Source organism: Adiantum capillus-veneris, chromosome 24 (assembly GCF_014529385.1).
Source record: "Adiantum capillus-veneris isolate H3 chromosome 24, ASM1452938v2, whole genome shotgun sequence".
In the NCBI taxonomy this organism is placed as follows: Eukaryota; Viridiplantae; Streptophyta; class Polypodiopsida; order Polypodiales; family Pteridaceae; genus Adiantum; species Adiantum capillus-veneris.
In genome coordinates this window covers 62,098,177-62,123,115 of record NC_140954.1, presented here as the reverse complement: position 1 = coordinate 62,123,115, position 24,939 = coordinate 62,098,177, and the positions used below count along the sequence as shown (strand labels likewise).

Sequence of the window (24,939 nt, the reverse complement as noted above, 5' to 3'; positions counted from 1 at the left end):
TGATTGATTGAATGTGTGATACAAGGGCTCCTTATATAGGAGACGAAGAGACATAAATGAAAAGACACGTCTCCTGGTGAAGAGACATAACTTTTGACGTAAAGACACATCCTTTCGACGAAGAGTTGCAACCATTGGGCGAAGCGTCGCACCCGTAGAGCGACGGGATGTGACCAGTCGTCGAAGGAGTGTGGCTTTTGGCGAGGAGGCACGTCTCTTGGGCGAAGGGGTGTGACCATCCAAGCGCAGGGGTCCTTCTAGCATGGCACTTCGCGTATCTGCAACTAGGAGTAGATGTATTGTTGTTAACATAGTCACAATCGTGACATTCCCTCCCATTTAAAATACGTAAAGACACATCCTTTCGACGAAGAGTTGCAACCATTGGGCGAAGAGTCGCACCCGTAGAGCGAAGGGATGTGACGTCGAAGGAGTGTGGCTTTTGGTGAGGAGGCACGTCTCTTGGGCGAAGGGGTGTGACCATCCAAGCGCAGGGATCCTTCTTGACATGGCACTTCGCGTATCTGCAACTAGAAGTAGATGTATTGTTGTTAACATAGTCACAATCATGACATTCCCTCCCATTTAAAATGAGAGCCCGTGTTAAAGAAATGACTTTTGATGTTGATAGAACCCTAGAAAAGCATTGAATCTTCGAAAATCTTCATCTTTGAGTTATTGGAAACCTTTGTCTTAAACCTTTGCTTCTTGCCAAACCTTTTTGCTTTGACTGCTAAATCCCATGTCATAGCATTATTCAAAGACTTTTTAGAGGAATCTGGCTTAATCAGGTTGATTGCAACAAGAGGTTGATCTTCAAAATTCTTCATGCGATGTAAGATTTCTGGTTCAAAATCTTCGAGTAACTACGAAATATTTGGGGAAGAGATAATCTTCTCAAGGTACTCTTCAAATGGGGTAACTTCAACTTTAGTAATCATTGGAGAGGATTTTGGATTGAGACTGTAATCATCTTCCATTCCAAAGTTCTTCAGAATCATCTTCAAGAATTGTTACTTCATGACTTGCAATTGGCATATCATCATCCAGCAAAGAATCAAAGAAAACGTAGTCGTCTTCAGACTCAGAATCTGCAACTATGTCCTTATCTTTGTCTGGTAAAGAAATATCACTTGGAAAAACTTCTTGCTTGAAATCATCTGTCTTCAGCAATTGATTTAGGAGAAGTTAATGAATTCAAAAATTCATCAATAATAATATCTGCATCTGCATCGGAAATCATGTTCTCTTCATAATCCATTGTATCATGTCGCTTGACTAGTACACGTGAGACTTGAATAACTCTTTCCGCATGAGAAAGCCCATGTAAAGTCAATTCACGTCTATCTTTGAACAAATTGATAGTATGTCCTCGAAAGCTAATTGTTGGATCATATTGGAATAACCAATGCTGACCAAGAATCATGTCGTAATGAGATAAAGGCATGACTTCAAAATCCAGTTGATCTGCATAAGTTTAAATCCCGAACTGCAACTGTCGAACTCTCTGATCACAAGTCAAAATTGATCCATCTGCTAATTCCACATCATATAAGTGAGATGTCTTCTGAGTTGGTAAGCCAAGCTGTTGAACTATCTAAGTGCTAACAAAATTATTAGAACATCCGTTGTTCACCAAAACATTAATGGAGCGGCCATTGAGTGTTCCAAGAAGGCTCAAAACTTGCTTTGAGAGAGGCTCCATAACTGAAGAATTGCATTGAGCATGCTTCATAAGAATAGTCGTATCCTTTGAGACACGAATTGTATTGACCACAGATTTTTCTTTATCCTTGGCAGAGTCTGGTTATTCAAAATTCGATGATGTTTCCGCGTTGGAATTTCTTTTCGAATTAGACGGATTTGGTTTCTTTGGACATTGATACCATCTATGGTCACCACCGCAAATTGTACATAATCCTTCCTTCTTTGAAGTCAAAGATCCATTTGACGAAGAGTCTTGCTGAGTATTGGAATGCCGATCTTGAGAAAAACACGTCCTTTACCACAGTCAAGTGGAGGAACATGTGAAGAAGATTTGCTTTAAGATTGTCGATCTTGAGAATAGAACCTTGAAGCTGAATAAGGTTGCGTTGCTTGCTCTCTGAGTTGAGACTGATGTTGTTGACTTTGGCTATAATTGTCTCTGCGATCGCGCTGTGAAAAGCGAGCACTGTTTGAAGATCTGTCACCAGGGAGAAAATTCTGCGTAGGACACCGATTATCGCCAAGACGCTCCACATAGGCAATTGCAGCATCCAATGTCACGTGACACATCGAGTCCTATGTGTCCATGGACAAGCTACAGCATGATCAAGAGTGATCTCGCACTTTTGTGAGTCTATTCGTAGACCGTGCATGCCCAGTCACTTAGCATAGATGCATATTCTCTGGTTGCACAGAGCATGATCATAAGTATTCCCTTCAGAATCCATCAGATTCAAGCAAGAGAGTTTTCCAGTGCATTTAGCCTATTTTCCCTATTTTTGGTATTTTTCACTTATTATTTTTAAGTGACTTCCCAACAAAAGTAGGTAGGGCAATTTTGTTAAGTTAATATATAAGCAAACCCAAGTTAGCACTTTCTGGCAGAAGAGGCAGCAGGAGCACATGCTCAATAAGCACCTTCTCACCACAGAAAGGAGTAGAACTCGGGTGAAGAGAAGATCCTTCTCAAACGCGATTTGCAAGCGAAAGAAAACCTCAAGAACCTCAAGAACATCAAGAACCTTAAGACCCTTAAGAACCCAAGAACCAAGACCCCCAAGAACCCAAGTTCCTCGTGGACTTAAGAACCCAAGACCACAAGAACCCACGACTTTAGAATGGTCATCACTCGAAGCGGAATGGATACTTCGCTTGGAGGTGATGAGCATGAGAGAGGCGAAGAAGAATTTTCCCCACCAGGACGTTTTTCCGACCCTCCCTCTTCCCCATCTACGACAAGGTTTGCACTAACTCCTATGGAGGCTTTCGACAAGAGGATGATGGACAAGAAGTTAGAAGACAAAGCAAGAGATGCAGAACGAAAAGCAGAAATAGAGCGTGAACACAAAGAAAGAATAACAGCCATAGAGCACCAGTACCAAGAACGAATGGCAGCCATAGCGCGTGCGAGCGAGCAAGCCCGCTTGGAAGCCAAAGCAAGACAAGCAGAATATGACCGCGAGACCAAAGCAAGAATGCAAGAGATGTTGCGACTCTTTTCTCAAATGCAAGTACAGATTCAACAGGATAAGGAAAAGGAGACTCTCGACGTCTCTTCTTCTCCAAAGCATGACACACAGGATTTGCATGATTGTGTGAAGCATGATGATGATTTGAATGACAAGCATGATGATTTGGATGACAAAGATAAGCATGATGATTTCAATGATATTGCTAAGCATGATGATTTGGATGCCAATGACAAGCATGATGATTTGCATGATCAAGATGTGATTTCTTACGAGCATGATGAGTTGCATGAAGAAGATGTGATTGTTCACACGGATGATGTGTTAGAGGATTCTTTTTCTAGCGAAGCTAACCTCGTTGTAGATTCGATCAATCACGAAGAACTGATCTTGGCTTTCGAGTCGAGGTCCAAACAACCCCCACAGGACGATTCGATCATTCAAGAAGAAGTGATCTTGGCTCTCGAGCCTAGGTTCGAAGAACACTCACAAGAAATATTATGTGTTCGCATGATTGATAAACACGCATTGTTCGAATGTTTCATTCGTGATCGTTTCCTGTATTTTAGTCAGCATCTTTATGTGATCCTCCCTTTTCCTAGGCATGACATATTGTATGATGAGCCCGTTTCACTCATGAATGAGCACGAATGTATTCGGATAGTTCATGAAAAGCTGAAAAGTATGTATATAAGGAAGTCACAGTCTATGTCTCTTCCTTGGCATGACACAGTTTCCGAACGAGCACATGAAAGTATGAGCACCAAGCATGGGCATTTCCATTGTGAATTGCCACAGTTGATTGCTCTAGATCATAAGAGAAAGATTCGATCTCATTGTTTCCATGTGTTTGATGAACAGGTTGTCACTGCATCTTTATGTTCATCTACGTTGCATACACAGTCTTTAGAGACGATAAGATTTTTTCCACTCACTTTACATGGAATAGGTATGTTCATGGTTTTGTGTTGGAAGTGGTTTCAGGAATTTTCAGCCATGGAGATTCTTGAAGATAGAAGAAGCACGACTCTAGACGAAGTTGAAGCATCGAAGGAGCCACAGAAGACTTTGTGTCACTTTCGGCGCGGCCCAAAGAAGCAAGCGTTGCAGATCTTTATGAAGTTCAAGTGCCGCACGACCCACACATCAGAGTGGGCCGACGAAGAGTCCCTTCCAAGATTCCGGATGCTATTGGCGATCTCCCTCGACGCCATACAGTTCGGTACCAGTACCTCACTTTGAAAAGGAGGGGATGTCACGTGACACATCCAACCCTATGTGTCCGTGGACAAGCTACAGCATGATCAGGGTTCAGTCAGTCCAATCAGTCTAGATTAGAAGTGATCTGGCACTTTTGTGAGTCTATTCGTAGACCGTGCATGCCCAGTCACTTAGCATAGATGTATATCCTCTGGTTGCACACAGCATGATCATCAGTATTCCCTTCAGAATCCATCAAATTCAGGCAGGGGAATTTTCCAGTGCATTTAGCCTATTTTCCCTATTTTTGGTATTTTCACTTATTATTTTTAAGTGACTTCCCAACAAAAGTAGGTAGGACAATTTTGTTAAGTTAATATATAAGCAAACCCAAGTTAGCACTTTCTGGCAGAAGAGGCAGCAGGAGCACATGCTCAACAGACACCTTCTCAACAGAACCCGCAGCCACCCCCAACCTTGGCGCTACCTCCCCCTGAAGCTAGCGTTTTTGGTTTCCCAGTAGTACCTCTCCAAGATCCGGCATATCAGCATTGCATGTGTCGCCACCAACACAGAGCCCTAGCGTTTTCACCTGTGCATCATCGCCAGCACACTAGAACCATCAGCATTTCACTAACGCTAGCAGAGGCAATCAGCGTTTTTGGTTTTCAGCCAATCCGCAGCAGAGGCAGCCCAGCATTTTGTGTTTCCAGCCAATCAGTAGCAAACCAGTCCAACGTTTTCATTTTCAGCCTGTTTTGAAGCAAATGCAGCAGCGCTTTCAGCCTTCAGATCGGTAGCAGATTCAGCCCTAGAAGCATTGCAAAAGACCCCCATTTTCAGCCCTCGAAAACGCAGCCAAAACAGTCATTTTCAGCCACCGAAAAAGTCCCGAAATTCAGCAGATAGAAGACCACAAATTTCAGCCCTAAAGTCCTCGTCGTCATCACCGTCGTCGTCATCAGCAAGTCCCAGATTGCATCAGTCCATTGCATCGTCGTTGTACCACTTTGTGCAATCAAAAGTAGACCACTCTCGCCGACGAGAGTGGGGTCTTCGGAAGAGGGTTTTACAACGCCTCTGGTGTCGTATCTCTCTTCTCTCTCTATCTCTCAGTCTCATTCACTTGCACGCACAGTGTCCATTCATTTTGTTGTGATCATAGCACTTTCCATTTAGAACGGAAGGCCCTCCCTTCCATAAGAACTAAAAGGAACCTTGAGCACAGTTCGGAGCACTCATCTTGAGCAAAGCGCAAACAATCATTCCGCTGCACCTAACATCCAAGGTGGTAGGGTTAAATTTGTGCACATCGTCCTTCAGGTTGGGTTCGAGTCCGTCGATAAAGCTGTGAAGTTTATCAAAGGGACTAAGGGTCTCTATCTCCAGAGTTAGCCTTTGGAACTCTGTGATGTACGCGGCCAAGGAACTTGTCTGGCTCAAGCGGCGAAGAGAGGACCGGGCATAAAAATCCGCATTGGCAAGTTCAAATGCCTTGCGAATAGCACACCGATATTTATCCCAAGAAGGTGTGTTTACCATCAGCAACCCGTCGTTGCCACCAAAGAAATGCTGTCTTTGAGCAAAGAACTAGCCAATGCAACTTTTTTGCTCTCGACCAAGTCCGTGTTGGACAAGTAGACCTCCATTTTGAATAGCCATTGGTCTAGCACGCGCTTGTCGCGGCGACCAATGTATGGTTCCGGCAGTTTAACATCAAGCTTCTTCTTCTGTGCAACATTCAAAATTTTGTAAAGTAATTGAAGTTCGCGATTGTCTACCTCTTCAATTGGATCTGGTTCGTTTGATTCGTCCACTGAAGCTTCGGAAGAAGGTGTTGAAGATGCTGCATTAGTAGTTCGAGAAACAACAAGACGACTTCGAGAAGTGTTTTGCGTTTGCATCTCATCCAAGCGAGTGTGAAGTGATGCGAGGCTTATGGAAAGTGTGGCTGTAACAGACTTGGACACTCCAAGTCAAGAATCAACCGCGACAGCACCAAAAAACCACTTCAAAACAATTCACAGATCACAATAGATTTGCACTCCGCCGGGCCAGTGCAAATCTATTGTGATCTGTGAATTGTTTTGAAGTGGTTATTTGGTGATGTCGCGGTTGATTCTTGACTTGGAGTGTCCAAGTTTGTTACAGTGGCCATCTGCTCCTTGATAAGAGTAAGGACATCGTCAGATTGACCACTTCCGTCCTGAGAATTCGGCATGGTTACGCCTCAAAGGGAATAATGAACAGGTGTAGGAGCAGATGCTTGGACGGGTACTCCGGGAGTTCCGACTCTGGAGTATCCGGGTAATAATCTAGAATGAACTACCACTTCGGGTGCAAAGTGTTTTTTTTTTTTCTTTTTTTAAGACTCAGACAAGAGAACAGTGTTCAGAATTCGTCGCCGGCTATGATGGCAAAAAAGGCTTGCGCGTGCAAGTGCACACAAGGCAAGCGCGGGAGAGCGGAAGAGAGGGTGACACCTGCTGTAAACGAATGTTGGAGTTCATTTTGATCTGGTTGGTTTTTTTTTTGTGGTTAAATTATGTTATTTGGGGGTTTTAATTAATCAATTGAGTGCATTCACAAGGGTTTTAAAAAATTGGGTTCTTTGGCCGGTCTCCCAAGTTTGGGTGGGCAAACAAGCTAAAACATTTTTTTAATGTTTGACACTTAAGTAAGTGCAGCCAGCGTAGAAAAAAAAACGCAACGTAAGAATTCAGCCAGCGAAAAAGTGTCTGCCAGCAACGTTTCAGCCCAACGTGGAGTTTTCAGCCCATCATTTCAGAAATATCAGCCCAATGCTTGAGATTTCCAGCCAGCGTTTCAATTCTCTGCACAAGCAGTCCAGCGTTCTTTGTCTACCCGAGAGGTTAGGGTGCGCAAGGGCAGCAAAGGGTGCGCAAAAGGGGCAGCCTCGGAAATGCGATCCCGCAAGGAGTGGTGGCGTTTCAGACGAAGGGGTACAAGCTTATAAAGAGGTACTCAGGTGAAAGTGTACAAACTTGAGCTCGAAAAGGCACATCCCTTCGAATAGCCCCATGTAGAACACAAGCATGACTGATACGCCCACACACGGCCATGCGGCTGTTCCTTGTCTCTTGTTGTATTTTTAGTATTAGAACAGGAGTAAGTTTAGATTACCTCATGCCGATGTGTGTACCACCTTTCTTCTGCTTCCATACAACACCGGGAAATGGGTAGAGTGTAGCGGCGAGGGTGAGAGGCTCACAACCTTCGGGTCCCGGGAAAAAATTTGCTCTGATACCACTGCAAGGATTCTAGATACTAATCCTCAATTAAGTACTTAAACTCATGATTAAGACTTAAGAAACTTAAACTGAACTCTGAAACAAGACTCAGAGGACTCTATGTTTGATTGATTGAATGTGTGATACAAGGGCTCCTTATATAGGAGACGAAGAGACATAAATGAAAAGACACGTCTCCTGGTGAAGAGACATGACTTTAGACGTAAGAGACATCCTTTCGGCGAAGAGCTGCAACCATTGGGCGAAGAGTTGCACCCGTAGAGCGAAGGGGTGTGACCAGTCACTGTCGAAGGAGTGTGGCTTTTGGCGAAGAAGCACGTCTCTTGGAAGGGGTGTGACCATCCAAGCGCAGGGGTCCTTGGCATGGCACTTCGTGTATCTGCAACTAGGAGTAAATGTATTGTTGTTAACAAAGTCACAATCGTGACACTGTTCAAGAAGAGATCCTCTCCCTAAGTCCATGTAGATGCTCTTGTGTAAGCAAGTGATATGACGTGTCGAGGTCAAGTGATAAGTGCCTGTCCACCCAAGATGGTGGTGTCCTCTCTAGGAATGTCGTGATCCCATATGCCATGAACATGGCTATATCTCGTGTGAACTCCTCCGATGAGTGCATAGGTGTGTCCATAGCAAACCACAAGTCAACGCCCCATTTGGAGTGCGCAACCACCAAATGATGTTTGGAATGAATGGATCTCCCAAGGATCGTACGCCCATAGATGATCAAGCCGATATCGAAACTATCGTGTACTGCAAGTGTCACTGAGAGACCGCACGGACCACCACCGGGTGGCGTCCAGGCAGAAGGTAACTTCATCTGCCATGAAAAACACAAGCCATGTGGCTGCTGTCCACCCAAAAACTTAACTGCAAGGTGATGAAAACGCTGCTGTCCAGCGATTTTCAGCGTGCTCGTACGCTCCCGACAGGGTTCGGAGCAATGCAGAGGGTGTGGGAAGGGTGGTGAATCACTCTCACTACCACAGATGGGCTGAAAACAGAGAAACAGCAAGGGTTAATGGCTGAAATCTGAAGATCTGAAGAGGAATTTGACCAGCAATGCACAGGATGCAAGGCCGTGTGTCGTAGGCAAGATCTAGGTGGGTAAAACTGAGCGTTGCCCACTCTGCTGCAAAAAAACGCTAATGCACCCAAAAGATGGGCTGCAAAAACGCAAGTGATCTGGAGGGGTTTTTCTCGACAAAAACGTCCAGAAATGGTTGGCGCTAGCAGCCAGCACGAGTACCTAATGCGGAGATGCGCCTTGGAACACGGCAAAGCCTGAAGCTGTTGATACCATGTGAGAGTGCGCATGTGCGGAAACGAGAGAGAGAGAGAGAGAGAGAGAGAGAGAGAGAGAGAGAGAGAGCACAAATGCTAGAGATGGTGAAGAGGGGGCGATCAACCCCCCATGACTACCATGAGCAGAAGACCCTCAGTACACAATAACCAGATGTATGGAAGTACGTACCCCCCTGGCCCCATAAATACGTGCCCAAGGGGAGGTACGGGCAAAGCTTGGAAAAATTCCCCATGACCCAACAAGAAATAAATGAAATATGAGGTGGACGCCCGGACAAGGGTGGGCCTTCGATCCGGAGTGGGCGGCTTGACAATGCAATCTAAATGCATATGCAAGGGTGGCCAGCCAGGAGGCACACTAGCCATACATGTATGCCCTAGACTTGTGAAGCAGCAAAGTCGTGTAAATCTAACAGCAGTCAACCTGATTAAGCCACATTCCTCTAAAAAGTCTTTGAACAATGCAATGACATGGGATTTAGCAGTCAAACCAAAAAGGTTTCGTAAGAAGCAAAAGTTTAAAACAAAGGTTCCAGATAACTCAAAGACTAAAGAATTTCCGAGATTCAATTCTTTTCTAGAGTTCTATCAACATCAGAAGTCATTTCTTTAACGAGGCTCTCATTTTAAATGGGAGGGAAAGTCGCAATTGTGGCTATGTTACATTATTACATTAGCAGATACAAGAAGTGACATGCCAGAGAGGACCTCTGCACTTGGATGGTCACGACTCTTCGCTCTAGAGACATGCCTCTTTGCCAAAAGCCACACTCCTTCGACGACTAATCACATCCCTTCAACCGATGGTTGCAACTGTTCGTCCAAAGGATGTGTCTTTACATCTAAAGTCATGTCTCTTCACCATGAGACGTGTCTTTACAATTGTGACTCTTCATCTTCCATATAAGGAGCCTATTGTACTCAGTTTTCATTCATTCAATCAATCAAATCAATTCAACAAGTGTTCTCGTCTCCCGAGTCTCAGTTTAATCTTAAGTATAAAGTTTTAGTCTTAATTCTAGGATTAGCACCACTAATCCTCACACGGCACACAAAACGCAGCAAATCTATCACATAAGCAAGGTTGAAAACGCAGATCTCGATGCTGCCGATGATGGACAACAATGGGAGCACTCGATGCCGGCGAGGGAATGGCCGAGGAAAGGCCCGATGGGCTGTCGAAGTACCGGACCACAACGAAGACGGCTAGCGCTTGCAGATCTCGTACGCTCCCGGCAACGGAAGGCTGAAAACTGAAAACGTTGGCTGATCTACAGCTTCTGGAGCTCGTGCTAGGCTGGAAATGCAAAACGCTGGCTGAAAATGCTGGCGCTGAAATCTGCAAACAGCTAGGCTGATTTTCTCTCTTAGCGCTAGCCTCTTCACTTATGCCATATCGATGGGTCACTTCTCCTTTATAGGACAATTTTATTGCTTATAAACTCCTTAAGGTGTAGGTAGGGTAAAACCTTTGTCAAATTCCTACAAACAAATCATAAAAATGATTTATTAATAGGTTGACCGGGGTTGTTTCTGAGTGAAAGAGTCGCACATATGCCCACCAGGGAATCCGATCGACGCGGAAAATGGCTCTTTGGATTCCTCTAACCTAAAACTACATGCATGACAATTGCCCACCGTAGTGTAATAACATCTATCAAAACGCGTGTACAAACCACTTATGCAACAAGGTTCCAAAACTGGAAAACCTAATCTAATAGACTTGTCCGGGCATGCAGGTCTTGTGAACAGGCTTACAAAATCTAATTCTCCTAGGATTCTAGACACTCCTATCTAGGGAAAGATGGAAAACTCACTCTAGAAGTCGATGAAGTATGTCCACGTGGTCACGACTCTTCGCTCTAGAGACATGCCTCTTTGCCAAAAGCCACACTCCTTCGACGACTAATCACATCCCTTCAACCGATGGTTGCAACTGTTCGTCCAAAGGATGTGTCTTTACATCTAAAGTCATGTCTCTTCACCATGAGACGTGCCTTTACAATTGTGACTCTTCATCTTCCATATAAGGAGCCTATTGTACTCAGTTTTCATTCATTCAATCAATCAAATCAATTCAACAAGTGTTCTCGTCTCCCGAGTCTCAGTTTAATCTTAAGTATGAAGTTTTAGTCTTAATTCTAGGATTAGCACCACTAATCCTCACACGGCACACAAAACGCAGCAAATCTATCACATAAGCAAGGTTGAAAACGCAGATCTCGATGCTGCCGATGATGGACAGCAATGGGAGCACTCGATGCCGGCGAGGGAATGGCGGAGGAAAGGCCCGATGGGCTGTCGAAGTACCGAACCACAACGAAGACGGCTAGCGCTTGCAGATCTCATACGCTCCCAGCAACGGAAGGCTGAAAACTGAAAACGTTGGCTGATCTACAGCTTTTGGAGCTCGCGCTAGGCTGGAAATGTAAAACGCTGGCTGAAAATGCTGGCGCTGAAATCTGCAAACAGCTAGGCTGATTTTCTCTCTTAGCGCTAGCCTCTTCACTTATGCCATATCGATGGGTCACTTCTCCTTTATAGGACAATTTTATTGCTTATAAACTCCTTAAGGTGTAGGTATGGCAAAACCTTTGTCAAATTCCTACAAACAAATCATAAAAATGATTTATTAATAAGTTGACCGGGGTTGTTTCTGAGTGAAAGAGTCGCACATATGCCCACCCGGGAATCCGATCGACGCGGAAAATGGCTCTTTGGATTCCTCTAACCTAAAACTACATGCATGCCATGCCAATTGCCCACCGTAGTGTAATAACATCTATCAAAACGCGTGTACAAACCATTTATGCAACAAGGTTCCAAAACTGGAAAACCTAATCTAATAGACTTGTCCGGACATGCAGGTCTTGTGAACAGGCTTACAAAATCTAATTCTCCTAGGATTCTAGACACTCCTATCTAGGGAAAGATGGAAAACTCACTCTAGAAGTCGATGAAGTATGTCCACGCGGCACACACAGCCATGTGCACGTTACATAAATATTGGGATCACATTGGGCCATTCACTTGAGATGCTATAACTTTTGACACCCTCTCTGCAACACATAGTGGACATATGTAGGAAGATCAAGTCAATGAAGAAGCTACCATGGACACCCCAACAGAGAATCCTTTCCACTGGATACACTTCGGTTATACTAATACCAACTTTTTACCTGAGAAGAATGCCATTTTGAGCATCGTTTACCTTGGAGAAAATTGAAATGTCAAACTGCTGACGTGTCAAAGTCTTGAAGAAGGAAGCCAACTTGCAGATGTCGGACGAGGGGCCTAAACCCTAAGAAGAACACGTAACACAAGAAGAAGTCCTACCGACCTGTGGGGACTCCGTCCGATGGGCCCCAAGTGACATAAAGGATTAAAATAAAGCAGGACCCACATAGAGAAAAAAAAATGATGACGTGGCAGATTTTTGAAAATTCCGCTGACTGCTGACGTGGCAAGACTGTACGAATTTCCGTGATTTACGCTTGGCAACTTTTTGGCATTGCTTTTGGACCAGAAGCTTTTGAGTTGTGAAGGCTTTTCATTGTAACTGCTTTTTAAGCCAAGGGCCTTTAAATATGAGGCTAGGGCTCATTCTTTGGCATGCTTCTTGGAGAAGGTGCAGAGTCTGGAGTACCGGCTTGTACTGTGTTGATGCAATATAAAGAAATACCGAAAGGGACGCCAAGGTTTGGGGCCAATACTCTCTGGGGTGGAATTCCGCCGCTCCGTGTCGCGTGCATCTCTCTCTCTCTCAGTTCAGTTGTTATTGAAGTGCTAAAAGTCTATTCAGTCTATTCTTTTCTATTGGCACGTGGTGCCCATCTTGTGACAGAACTGTAGACCACACTACGTCCAAGAATCCCCATTCGTGAATTGTGAACACATCATGTCCAAGCTTTCCTAGACGATGAACTTTGAAACACATCATGTCCATAATCCCGCCAACAACAATGGATTGATGCACACATCCATAGTGTTCTGTATACATCGCGTTGGTTCCTTGCGAGATGGTGAGCCTTAAACTCTGACCCCGTAGGTTCAAACACCAATAACTTGAACTTCAACACATGGGTCCGAATTATTTGTAGGGAGCTTCTTTTGCCCTCTTTGCCGCTCACAAGCCTCTCTCTGGCTGAAGCGAGTGGCGGCAACGGCCACCTGCCTAGAAATCTTGCATCATGGCCACTATGCCATGCCAATCTCCTCTGCCAAATACTTATCACCGTTATCTCTGTCAAGTTTGCCTTTGCTTTTGTCCTCTTGTAAGTTTTTGCTTTTGCCTTGGCTTCGCGTTCACGAGCCAAACAAAGCATCTTTATCTTCCTTGAGGACTCCAACAATTGTGCCAAGACAGCTCACTGAGTATTAGCCGATCCACTTTCCATAGCCTTGGCAAACGCGCATAAACCAACAAAATTGTACATCGTCATATGAGGAGCTCAACTAGTGGGACATTACTATCGATGCAAGGGGGAGGGAGATGCATGAGTGGCATCATCACGCTACATGAGACAAGGGAGAAGGCAAGCTTTCTATTGAAGCTGTGAACTTGAAAATCCACTCACACAAGTGGGCAATGAGCCTCTCTCTCACTTTTGGGCGCTCCCTAGTTGGCCATGTGCTTGCAAAAGGTGAGTTGTGATATAGGTGGCTCTCCTACTGGCATGCGTCCATTATGCGTCTTATGTTCAGTTTCCTAAACCCTCCCAACTTATAAAGTTGTCAGTGACTTGCCACGCAGCTCAGATTCTATTTAGGTACACACACTTGTATACTCATCAGAATTTAGCACTAACCAGACCGACCAATCACCAATTGACCGACCTAGATTCTCGAAGTGAAACCTGTTTGGCTATAGCCATTTCACACTCGCCATGCAATGTCCACTTGCACCTTTTCAAGGGTTTCGGGGAAAACAAGCAAAAATAATATAAATGAAAATATGTAATACATATTTAAAGAAGGCAACAAGGACAGTCTTTGCTCATTTCTACAAGGCTGCCTACCCCACACTCCCATCCACACAACCTAGAAAAAAGGGGGATCAAATGAGGAAATGGGGAAATAGGAGAGCACAGGCCACCAGGGAACGGGGAAAAAATAAGCAAGGCTGAAATAAAATATTCAAGGTCGATATGGCCAAGGAAAGAGCCAAAAACCCAAAGCTCTACATGGCTAGTAAATCCCAACATGAGAAAACTACCTCACTTTGGCCAGGCACAACCACAAAAGAGCTCACTCCCTATCACCCATCCCTGGGAGATACCGGGACCGACTGGACGAATCTGGAGATGCCATAATTGTTCACAACAGAAACATGAGCTTGGAATCTTTGTGCTATTACATAAGAGGCAATTGCCAAATTATAAAGCACAATCATAGCCAAATCACAAAAATACAAACACTTTTGCCGCCTGTTCTTTGTTTTTCTGCTTCTTTGATTCTTTTATGTGTGTGTGTCTCCCCCCTCCCACCCCCCCTTCTTCGCTATCCCTTTTGTTTTCTTCTGCAGGCTTTTGAGTATGCATCAGGTGTGTGGTTGTGGGTGAGGTGAGTCTCAGATGTGTGTGTAGCTACCATGGGCAATGAAGACAAGCCAAGCAGTTGCAGAATGAGGTCAATTTACATCCATAACCTTACAAGTTCTTGTTTTGCGACAAAGCAAGTTTGGAATTTGAATTCCCACACATAAATCTATATCATAGTGTAACAAAGTAAAATAAGTTTGCACATCATATTTATGAACACAAAAGGGACAGCAATAGCTGGAGTGCAAAGCCAACAAACCTTTCCTTCATCAGAATCTGCATGTCTTTGAGGAAAGACAACTCGTAAGTCACTGTACAAGTAGAAACGCCTTTTGTCTTCCACCGAAGAATCTTTAGCTGCAGTAAGAGGTCCTTGAGCAGAATTCCAAGGAGGTATGGTTGATATCTTAGGTTTCTGGGCGGTTTTCAGAGGAGGGCAGACAAATCTCAAGTGCAACGCATAACGAAGAGCGCTACTTCCTCCTTCAGGAGACTTCTTGTAGTACAAAGTTCTGGCCAAACAATTACTGCCATGTACAATGTCACAACTTGAATCCTCTTGCCTGTTCCTCTGATTAAAGCCCACAACAAAATCAGTTTTGAGGTTTGTTCCATGCAAGGGAGCTGTTCCAAAGGAATTAATGTTATGACTCCTGTGTTCAGAGTTGTAGCCGCTTGTCAAAAGGTTCCCGCGAAATTGGTCTAAGCCAAGCTTTGGATTCAATATTTCATTCTTTGCTTCTACTCCTGCGATGTCTCTATCATTGATGCTGTAAAAATCAAGACCATCCCATGAGGACATCTTTGCACTTGGTTGTCCTGTTGTGACCACTTGACCAACCTTTGCTGCTGATACTGGGGACAACAAAGATACTTTATGCCTTAGAAACGTCTGCAAGAACAACAAAGCAAAAATATTTCAGTAGAAAAACCCTCCAGCCAGACTTTCGAGACCACAGTGTTGCTGAAATATGTCACCTTCGTTCCTGGGGGCATATCAGTCAGGTCGTAACTACATAAGAATGTATGTACAGGTGTCATTTCTGGATTACTCAGAACCTGTTTGATGAAAACAACAACAAAGCACAGGGCTCATAAAAATTTCTACGGCAGCCAGGGAGAGGGCAGAAAAAAAACGAAGAGGAAAAAAGAGTTTCGACCACGCAGGGGGCGCATGGGGGGGGGGGGTTGGTTTGGTGTTGTTATATAAGACTATTTGAAATGAATACCCTTGCACGTGCATCAAGAGCTTCTGCTAACAATTCTAATGCATCAGCAACAAAGCAATTCCAAGGCAAAAGCCTATTAACAATTTTTACCAAAAAGCCTAGGGTGGAAATCACACACACACATGGGGAGGCATAACAAACTACCTCCAACAAGGGGTTAATGAACATCCTCGTCTCAAATTGAGCTAGCATGACAATAAAGCGACAACTGGTCTTTGGCCAAACGATCTTCTATTAAACAGCATCATGCATATAATCAGAGTATAACTTACCAATTGGACGCGACCGCTGACTGGAATACGAAAACGGTTCTTGTTAACTGAACCATCCTCTATCGAAGCACTCTTCCTTCTCCTCTCATTTACAAACTTCTTCCTTGAGGCATTCCCAGCAAGATCAATTGATGCATAATATAGTAAAGAGCTCTCCCCATCCACACAAGTAACAGAAAATGGAAGCTTTCGTATTGGTGGGGACCAGGATCCCCCTGTTACACTCAGTAATGCTAGAAAACCATCAAGCTTCTGGAAAACAAAAGAATCAGATGAGAGCAGAAAAGCCCCAGAAACTTCTATCACATTTAAGATCCAGGAACCTATTTAAAAAATACCTGGCAGAGCTTTCCTGCCACAAAACGGCCAGAGAGAAGAGACTCTTCAAACGAGCCCACTAAGGATCTTCTTGTGCTCAATGTGGGCTTGCATTTGCATCCTAAAGGCTCACATCCCATTGCTCGACAACCAAAGTCTTGCTTGTGGGGTGCACGCACCTGTAAGTCATCATGATCATCTTCATCGTACAGACCCCTCTCTCCACATTTTGTTATTCTATGCTCTTGAACTATGTTTGTGACTGGAGTGAACGTATCCACTGGTGATAGGGCAGCTATAGGCAATAAGTGGCCATCTTCATGACTATGAAGATTACTTAATTTGCTTGTAAGACGATTTGGACCAAGAGGTGACAAGGAAAGACCAGTTGATACAAAATGTTGGGAAGCAGCTGGATTTGATGTCCCCTTGATCCATTTGTTAGCTTGTAATCCAAGCCCATGAGGAGGAGAATCGTGCAGCTTATAGCAAGTTTGAGCATTTGCTTGCTGCAATGCAAGCACTTCCTTCTCTGTAAGTAACGGACCATCTGTATGCAGCTTAGCAAAGGGTGACTTGGCTGCAAAGGAGCCCTCTGATGAGGGTATAGACAATGGGCTGCTCTTTGTAAAGCTCCCACTTTTGCCTGATTGATATACACAAAAACCAGTACTTGTATCTTCCAACAAGACATCTGCACTTCGATCATGTGCATTGTTACACCTTTGGCCCTTACTCTGCTCTTCATTTGGTACCAGATGTTCGCTTACAAGTTGCATTCCTGACTCAATTTTGAGGCTTCCAAAAGCACTACTTGCATCACTACCTGTGAGAATGTCTGCAAGGTGAGAAGATCCCTTTTTTCTCATGAACCCATGATCCACATGCCCATGAGAGGAAGCTAATGTGTTCCCATCTTTCTCAGAATCTCTCTTATGAACCGTGTTGAATCCAACTACAATGGAGGCAGGACTGCTGCTGCTTGGGCAATCCATTGCAAAAAGTGAAGAATGCACTGGAATTGGCACTACACGGGAGGGAGTGACATGAGTTTCAAGTGCTTTAGTAGTATGCATGCTAGAAAACATTGGCGTGTAAGCTCCAAGATTTGTCTGCGCACTCGCAGTGCTGATACAACCCCCCCTATCATTGTGCCAAGCCCTTGAGAGTAAGGGCGCTTCCATTTGCAAAGAACTGTCACATGCAAGAGCATCTGCTGCATCATCAACATCACCACATGGAGGCTGAAGTAAACCCATAATTCCTTTGAAAGCTTCAAGTTACACTGATTTTAGAGGGATCCCTTCTGCAAGTTGACTGCTCTCGGTCACATCACGAGGAGGCAAGCTCGCCAATTTGTCATCCCTGTGCCATTGGTAGGGACCTTTGCAAAACCAGAAAATCAAGAAGTGATCAACACACCATGGCTGTAACACTTGACTGGGATCCACATCTTGTATGCATCAGTACAGCGCCCTCTCTCTCTCTCTCTCTCTCTCTCTCTCTCTCTCTCTCTCTCTCTCTCTCTCTCTCTCTCTCTACACTTTTGCAGAACTCTCTCAAGTACTTCTTTCCCACCTCAGAATATCATCACCTTTGAAAGCATCTCCTACTGCGGCAAGCTAACAGCCATCTCTCTCTCTCTCTCTCTCTCTCTCTCTCTCTCTCTCTCTCTAATTGTCATCAAAGCTACCAGGGGGCTCGGATTTGTCAGCCACAGGTGAAACAACATGCATTCTCTCCTCTCCTTTTCTCAAGGCTCTGAGGAGAGCTGTCCGCACCATTGCTTCGCAGAGAGGCCGAGGCAGGAAGAAGCGAAGCACGACACAACTCTTTCTTTTCTCTCCTCTCTCTTTCTCAGCGCAATTGCAGGGCAGGCCACTTGGCCTTTAAAAGAATTTCCTGCCTGCCACACCATAGCCCAAAAAGAGAGGAACCATGGATGATGGAACTATGGAAAGGATCGCCCACAAGTATAGAGAGAGAAAACGCCCAACTGAAGAGAGAAACTGAGGAAGCAGCCGCACAATGGCACGTCTAAAGCGTGCGGTGGGGCAAATTTACAATGAATGGTGTACCCTCTCTCTCTCTCTCTTCTCTCTCTTTCTGCTTATCGCGGATCAATCAAGTGCTCTCCCTCCTCATTCTTCGCGCGAGGGGATATTCTCTCTCTTCTCTCTAGCTTTGGTCTGTGCAACGAAGAAAAAGAGAGAAACACCCCTACGTCAAAGGTCCATTTCCCACGAGGCCGGCCCAAACAAAGCCTTGAAGGCTGGCTTCTTGCCCTAATAACTTAAGGGGCAGGCTTTTCCGTTTGTTTTACCTACTTTCAAAGCATTTTGTTTGTCCTCTTCAATTCAAAGGATTCTCTAGCTCTGCTTTTCAAGGCTTGAGAACCCAAGGTAGTTATCACTTGGTGGAAAGCACACGAAGGATGGTTGTGGGGGTGGCTCTCACTAAAGTAGGATTTGAGATGCCACAACTATTCTTAATAATGCAAAGGAAGCAGTGCCCTTCGATTCAATCCGAAGTAGAAAGGATAGCTCATAACACAAGAAGATTTAGAAATTTTCTCATGTAGGAAAACAGAGTCTTTCTCGGTGTTTTTCATACAATGCATAACATCATGAGCTTCTGCTCGAGAGGCTCCGCATACCTAGCTAGGTATGCGGCGCCTCCCTCACAGAAGCTCGTGATGTTGAGGTAAGTCACAATCTAGGAAATATTGTGAGAATTTGTCGAAAACTTCTTGTGTTAGCAATAGCTCAAAGAAATTGCATAAAACTTCAATAATTTAGAGTAGACTACTATGCTTCTCATTCCAATGCCTAGCTGAAAGATAGCTCAAAGAAATTGCATAAAACTTCAATAAATTAAAGTAGACTACTATGCTTCTCATTTCAATGCAGAGTGGAAAGGTTGAGTAAGCTATTCACTTTTGGTGATGGAAAGCAATGCGTGCAATTCAATTAAATGAGGATAAATTTGATATTGATAATGAAAACACATGCATGAAATTGGTACGTACCACATGCTATTTATCTACACATACAAGTGTGAGTGGGCGAGAATGAAAGTAAAGGATTTTGGCATTTGTAGGGTGCTTTGCTGTAGCCTCTTGTTTTACTTGTGTGATTTATCATATATAAAGCCAAAATCGGGAGCATCTTTGGAGATTCCTATCTAAAGAAATGAAAAAAACATTATAGGGACATATTGGACGATTATTTGGCATAATTTTGGTTTTAAGTGACATTTATATGGTGCATTTGTTATAGCCTTGTGTTTCGTTTGTGGGGTTATTGTATTTTCTTAAGGCTCACAACTTACATGTCTAGTCGTATCACTTTGAAATTGTGAAGCATTTATTTAGTCGTTCTTTTAACAATTGACTACATGACACTTGATAATGCAAGAGATGTATGCTACTCATTTGCCAATGGATAGGATGAGAGCGAAACAATACACTCAACCAAACTCTAAGAACATAGTCTTCGATATAACAGAAAGACACCAATGTTTGACACCATTCAAACTAGTAAAGTGGCTTGGAAGCTATAGTGCCAAGCCATAGGGTACCGAGAAAAAAGCTATCGCTTGAGGACTTAGTAAACCATAGATTACACAACCTTTGAAGCTAGAGTAGGACAAAATGAGATGGAGAGAAAGACTTACTGAGCGTTAAACTGATTCCGGCTACACATGAAGCCATAGCGTTACAGAGATGTTTCATTTATATTTCTAAAGTGATTTTCAACTTTCAAAATTCTCCCTATAACTTTTTGACTTTCTGCCTACCTATCCTTAAACGACCAACATATGATACTTTTAGAAGATTTTTTATTTTTCTGAGATTGGGGAGGCCTACTTAGGTTGATCAATACAATGTTCCACATATCTTTGGAATCTTGAAAGACTTTAATATCTCCAAAGATAATTATATGTTTGCTCAACCGTTTACTTTTTATTAACTTGGCTTCCTTGGCCTTCTACCCATTAACTTCCTTATTTCAAAGCTAATAAACTACTTTTCTACCTAAATTTGGTACCATTTCTAGTAAGAAATTAAAATTTTTTTTCCCTCTCACCAAAAGGTGAATAGGTTCTATAAGTCTCTCGCTTGAAAATATGTCACGAGGTAGGATGAGTGTCTTTCTTATAAGTTTGCAAGCTCTTATTGATTGCCAAGTTTGAACCATGAGTTTTTACACTCATGTTTCTACAACAATAACTAATGTCATCCCTCAGTAACCAATTATTCTTCTCTTACCTCTCTAAGGGTATTCCTTTACTCTCTTTCTCCCTTGCAAAAATTATTTGTCCTCAAATAAAACCATATTGTTACCGACACTAATTACACTTCTTAAACTTGCCTTCAAGCCAAATAAAACCATATTGTCGTCAACGCTAATTACACTTCTTAAACTGTCCTTCAAACCTAATAAAATCAACTCAAGCCTTTTTTAATATCTATACTTTGTTCTGGAAGATCAACAAAAGTGTATGCAAAGTTTCTTAAAACAAAAGTGTATGCAAAGTTTCTTAAAACAAAATTGTGCATCCCATACCATACAATTTTATTTGGATTTCTTTGTTGATAAAGTCCTTTCAAGATCAAAATTCCTAATTTATCGAGTCTTGTATCTAAATCACAAATCAAATGAGAATTTTTAACATAACAGTCTAATATTTAAAACATATTTTCTTGATTTATAGAGGGACAATCTCCTCCATGAATTACAAACTAGGATACCTCCATCATCTGAGCATACACAACCGAACGATGGACTATGTGCAAGATGGTTGACATACTAAGTTGCCTCCTTCACTCAGCTTGCACTAAGTCTATTGAGGTACTTATAAGAAAGAGGTGGCCATGCACAATCCACCTTTGGCATACTAAGTTGTCGCCTGCACTCAACCTACATTAAGTCAATTAAGGGACTTATAAGAAAGAGGTGGTCATGCACAATCCACCTTTGACCAAATAGTGAGGTATGCAAGCACAAATTACCTCTAAATTGTTACCAAAACTTTCCTTGACTGCCTCAATATGCGTTCATATTGTAATGCCTTGATATTTTAAATCAAGGTAGAATTTTTAAACCTTGTCCTTTGCTTACCCTTGTCCTTTGCTTACCCTAGTCCAATATGTTAATTATCACTGAGCTTATGTTTGTATACTAGCATACCGCCAACATACTCTTAATTGCGCATTATCAAATGCCTTTTTATGTTTAGTAAGGATTTGTAACTTTCTTCACCCACAAATATTGTCAAGTTGGATCCTTTCAACCTTAGTCTAGGTGCCAAGTTCAACACAAAAATATGCCTTCATTTCCAAGTAAAGACCAATTCATGAATTTTGGACTTGTTAACAAGTCTAATTTTCTGTTGTGGGATTATAAATATCTTATGTTCCAAGTATCTTGATTGATTGAGATGGATGTAATTTGTTAAACAAGCCTATAAACCATTATAGCAATACATAAAATTTACACATTCTAGCACTTATTGGAGCATTTTTTAATTCATAGCTTGCACTAAAGGTAAGGAATTTCTCATCGATGGTTAACATATTTTATCTTTATTATCTTTTTCTTTTAATGATGTATTGATATGGAGCATTGGAAACGTTTGTGACTCTTTGTGTTTAGTTGCTAGCATAAGCCAAGAGACAAACTATTGATATTTTAAAGAAAATATGTTTGAATTAAAGACTAGCTATAGATGGAGTTATTAAACTTTTGATTTTTATTTAAGGAAATTGGCATATACAAAGAGTATATTCTTAAGTATGCTATGACTACAAGAAATTTTACCATTGTTGATGACTGCCTTACAAAATTTAAAGATATACAAGAAGGTTCTTCCAAAACATAGATGAAAGGTATAGGATTTACATGTAGTTTGAATGTTGCTTCTATTTCTAATTATAGCTTTGTCTTTAATGCATCCAATAGGCATGCACATTAGAATAAAATTTTTGTATGAATGTTCATGCAAATTTAATACTTCGTAAGGAAGGACCCTAGAGAAACTTGGTAAAGTATAGTGGAATGAATTTATGTTTGAATGCTGCTTCCACTTCTAAGTTGTATATGAGATTGGGGACTAGCACATGCAACTCTCCACCCAACCATGCCTAATATAGGACCTTGGACTACTAATAGGCTCTCCTGTATCACATGTCTTACCTTAGTCCTGACATTACTCCCCCTTGGAGAAGTGTTTTCATCCTCGAAAACAAAAGTAGTGATATCTTCATAAGAACACTAATGATTTTCACAGTGGCATCCTTCACGAATCTACCTATTTAATAGGAGTTTCAATGAAATCAAGAATAACATCTTGATTTTCCACATTTGTAACCATTTGTGTGAGCGACTTATATTCAACATAGTGTGTAAATTCTAACTCACTAGAGTATTTTAATCTATTTAATACAACTAAGAGGTGTCAAAGAATACCTCTTCTCAGTTTCCATGAAAGTAACATGCTGACATAACTCATTGGCAAAAATTAAGTCCTTGACTTGTTATCATTTCTCATCCGTAAACAACCTCACAATAACTAGTGATTGAGACTAAGAACCTAACCTAAACATCAAGGGACCAAACCCATGGTAAGCAAAGTCCAACTAGAGAGAGAGAACCTTTTTAATTGGATTGATTTGTGCTAATATATGTGCTTAGCATATCCTTTAGCACAAGATTAACACTTGTAATCTACATATCCATTTCTAGATAACTTGGTAGTACTGAGATGTATTTCTTAACCTTTTACAGATAGTCCTTCAAAATGAGTAGTAAACTGGGATCACTATTCCTTGCAACATTGTTGAGCAATCAAAAAGGTTATGAACAACCAACTTGGTTAACTTTAGAGATTGGAAAAATGGATTGAATAAACTACACAAAGTTTAGTCAACTTACTACAAGCACCCACACTGAGCCATGACCTCTTATGGTGATTGGTAGACCCACAAGTAATCTCATAAAAATATCGCACATATGGTGTGAAATGCTTTAGAAGCTATCAATTTCATGAATTTGCATGCTGCTCCAAATCAGCCTTTGCTAAACACTAGGGCCCATAACACCTATTGTGCATGCATTTAACAAAAACGGGTCTAAATTCGCATTTCCATTACCATACTTGTCAATGCTTATGGCTAAAGTTATGCTCATAGCTCATAGGAAAAGAGCTGAATACTTTTCCCTACAATTACATGAAAGTTGTGCTAACATAGTTGGACCATAATAGAATGTGAAAATTAATTACATTTAGGTACCAACCTTAAAACATGTTCATGAACAATACATGATTTGCTACATGTGTAAACAACCATCCATTGAAGTTGTTTAACACTATTTAGTCTTACTAGGTACATCCGATAATTTTTGGGCATTGAAATTGTTCCTGATACAATGTACTCAAAATGGTCCAATAAATGGATTTGACCAGCACCTAGGGACTTTTTTGCGACACATAATTGAAATAACAAGCACCAGTGTCAGTTCCAAAGACTCATATTATCCACATGTGGAACATGTCTCATATTAGGATGTCCAAAAAATGACAACCTTCAAGTACGAGATGTACTTCTGTGTGGACGTAACTGTAAATGGGACTCTCATAATAAACATTGCTCCACACTAGCTAAACTAAACTCCATGAGTTCCTAGATCATGTTGCACCCTTGTGACAAACAACATGTGCCAAACAAAACTGCAAGGTGCAAAAATGTATCTGGTACACTACTAGCCCAAAATTATGTGCTCCTACATGACCTTGTCATGTGTCTAGAGTGAAATGGATGAAAACATTCTAGCTCATACATCCTACTTGAAAAGTCAATCAAAGAATATTCAAAAATGAAATGAAACCGAATCATATGCTTACCTAGAGGTTGAAGATAGCGTCCACTTACCTAAAGTCAAGTGCACTATCTCAACACAAGTTGAAATGTACAACCTAAGAGATAAATTACCAAAAATCCTATCTTGAAAGACCTAGTATGTCCTTAACCTGTTAAAACACTAAATGAAAGATTAGCATGAGTTGGATCATACCCTTGAAAATACCACTTCTATAGTCACAACCAGTGTTATAAACTAAACAACAGATTCTCTCAAGGTGGAATTTTATTCACAATTGAATCTTGAAATAGTCATATCTCTCTGTGAACAAAAGAGAAATATTCCCAACACCCCAAAGAAGGTAGTCATACTAGATTTTCTTGGGTGTTCAAACAAGAGAGCACTTGCTTTTAAGATCTCTTATTCTATTCATGCCGTCCCATGAATTAGTTGCTTCATAGTGAGGCCATGCCTACTTGATACCCACAAAAAGCATCATCTATATTGGCTGCACCATGTGCATAGAACCAAAAGTGCCTGCCGTTGTAGTCATATACAATGATCACAAGAAAATATATCAATTGCAACTAGGTAACCCCTCTAAAAACATGAATAAGAGAAGCATCCAAAAAAGTCATTGGAAACAAATAAGGTCTTACCGCATCTTAAAAAGTGCATGTGGACATCACAGTGAGTGGAATCCACCGTGACTATGAGGCGGATAAGGATGTCCTGGGCAGAGTAGCTAGTGCTATAGCGGAAGCATAA

The 24,939-nt window shown here is 42.2% G+C and overlaps 1 protein-coding gene across 2 annotated transcripts in view; it reads right to left on the bottom strand.

Annotated features, from left to right (window-relative positions):
• Window positions 1-18,394, bottom strand: part of LOC147426466 (uncharacterized) — a 33,024-nt gene extending 14,630 nt beyond the window's left edge. The window contains exons 1-4 of one of the 2 annotated variants that reach the window (XM_086498596.1): window positions 16,330-18,390; window positions 15,992-16,243; window positions 15,469-15,549; window positions 14,750-15,382 (exon numbers count right to left, since the gene is read on the bottom strand). In XM_086498596.1, the coding sequence (XP_086354722.1) occupies window positions 14,750-15,382; window positions 15,469-15,549; window positions 15,992-16,243; window positions 16,330-17,568 (2,205 nt within the window). In that variant the 5' untranslated portion in view covers window positions 17,569-18,390. Of the gene's footprint in view, window positions 1-14,749; window positions 15,383-15,468; window positions 15,550-15,991; window positions 16,244-16,329 lie in introns of both variants that reach the window. The other variant, XM_086498597.1, reaches the window with a different exon arrangement.
• Window positions 18,395-24,939: the final 6,545 nt, after the last annotated feature.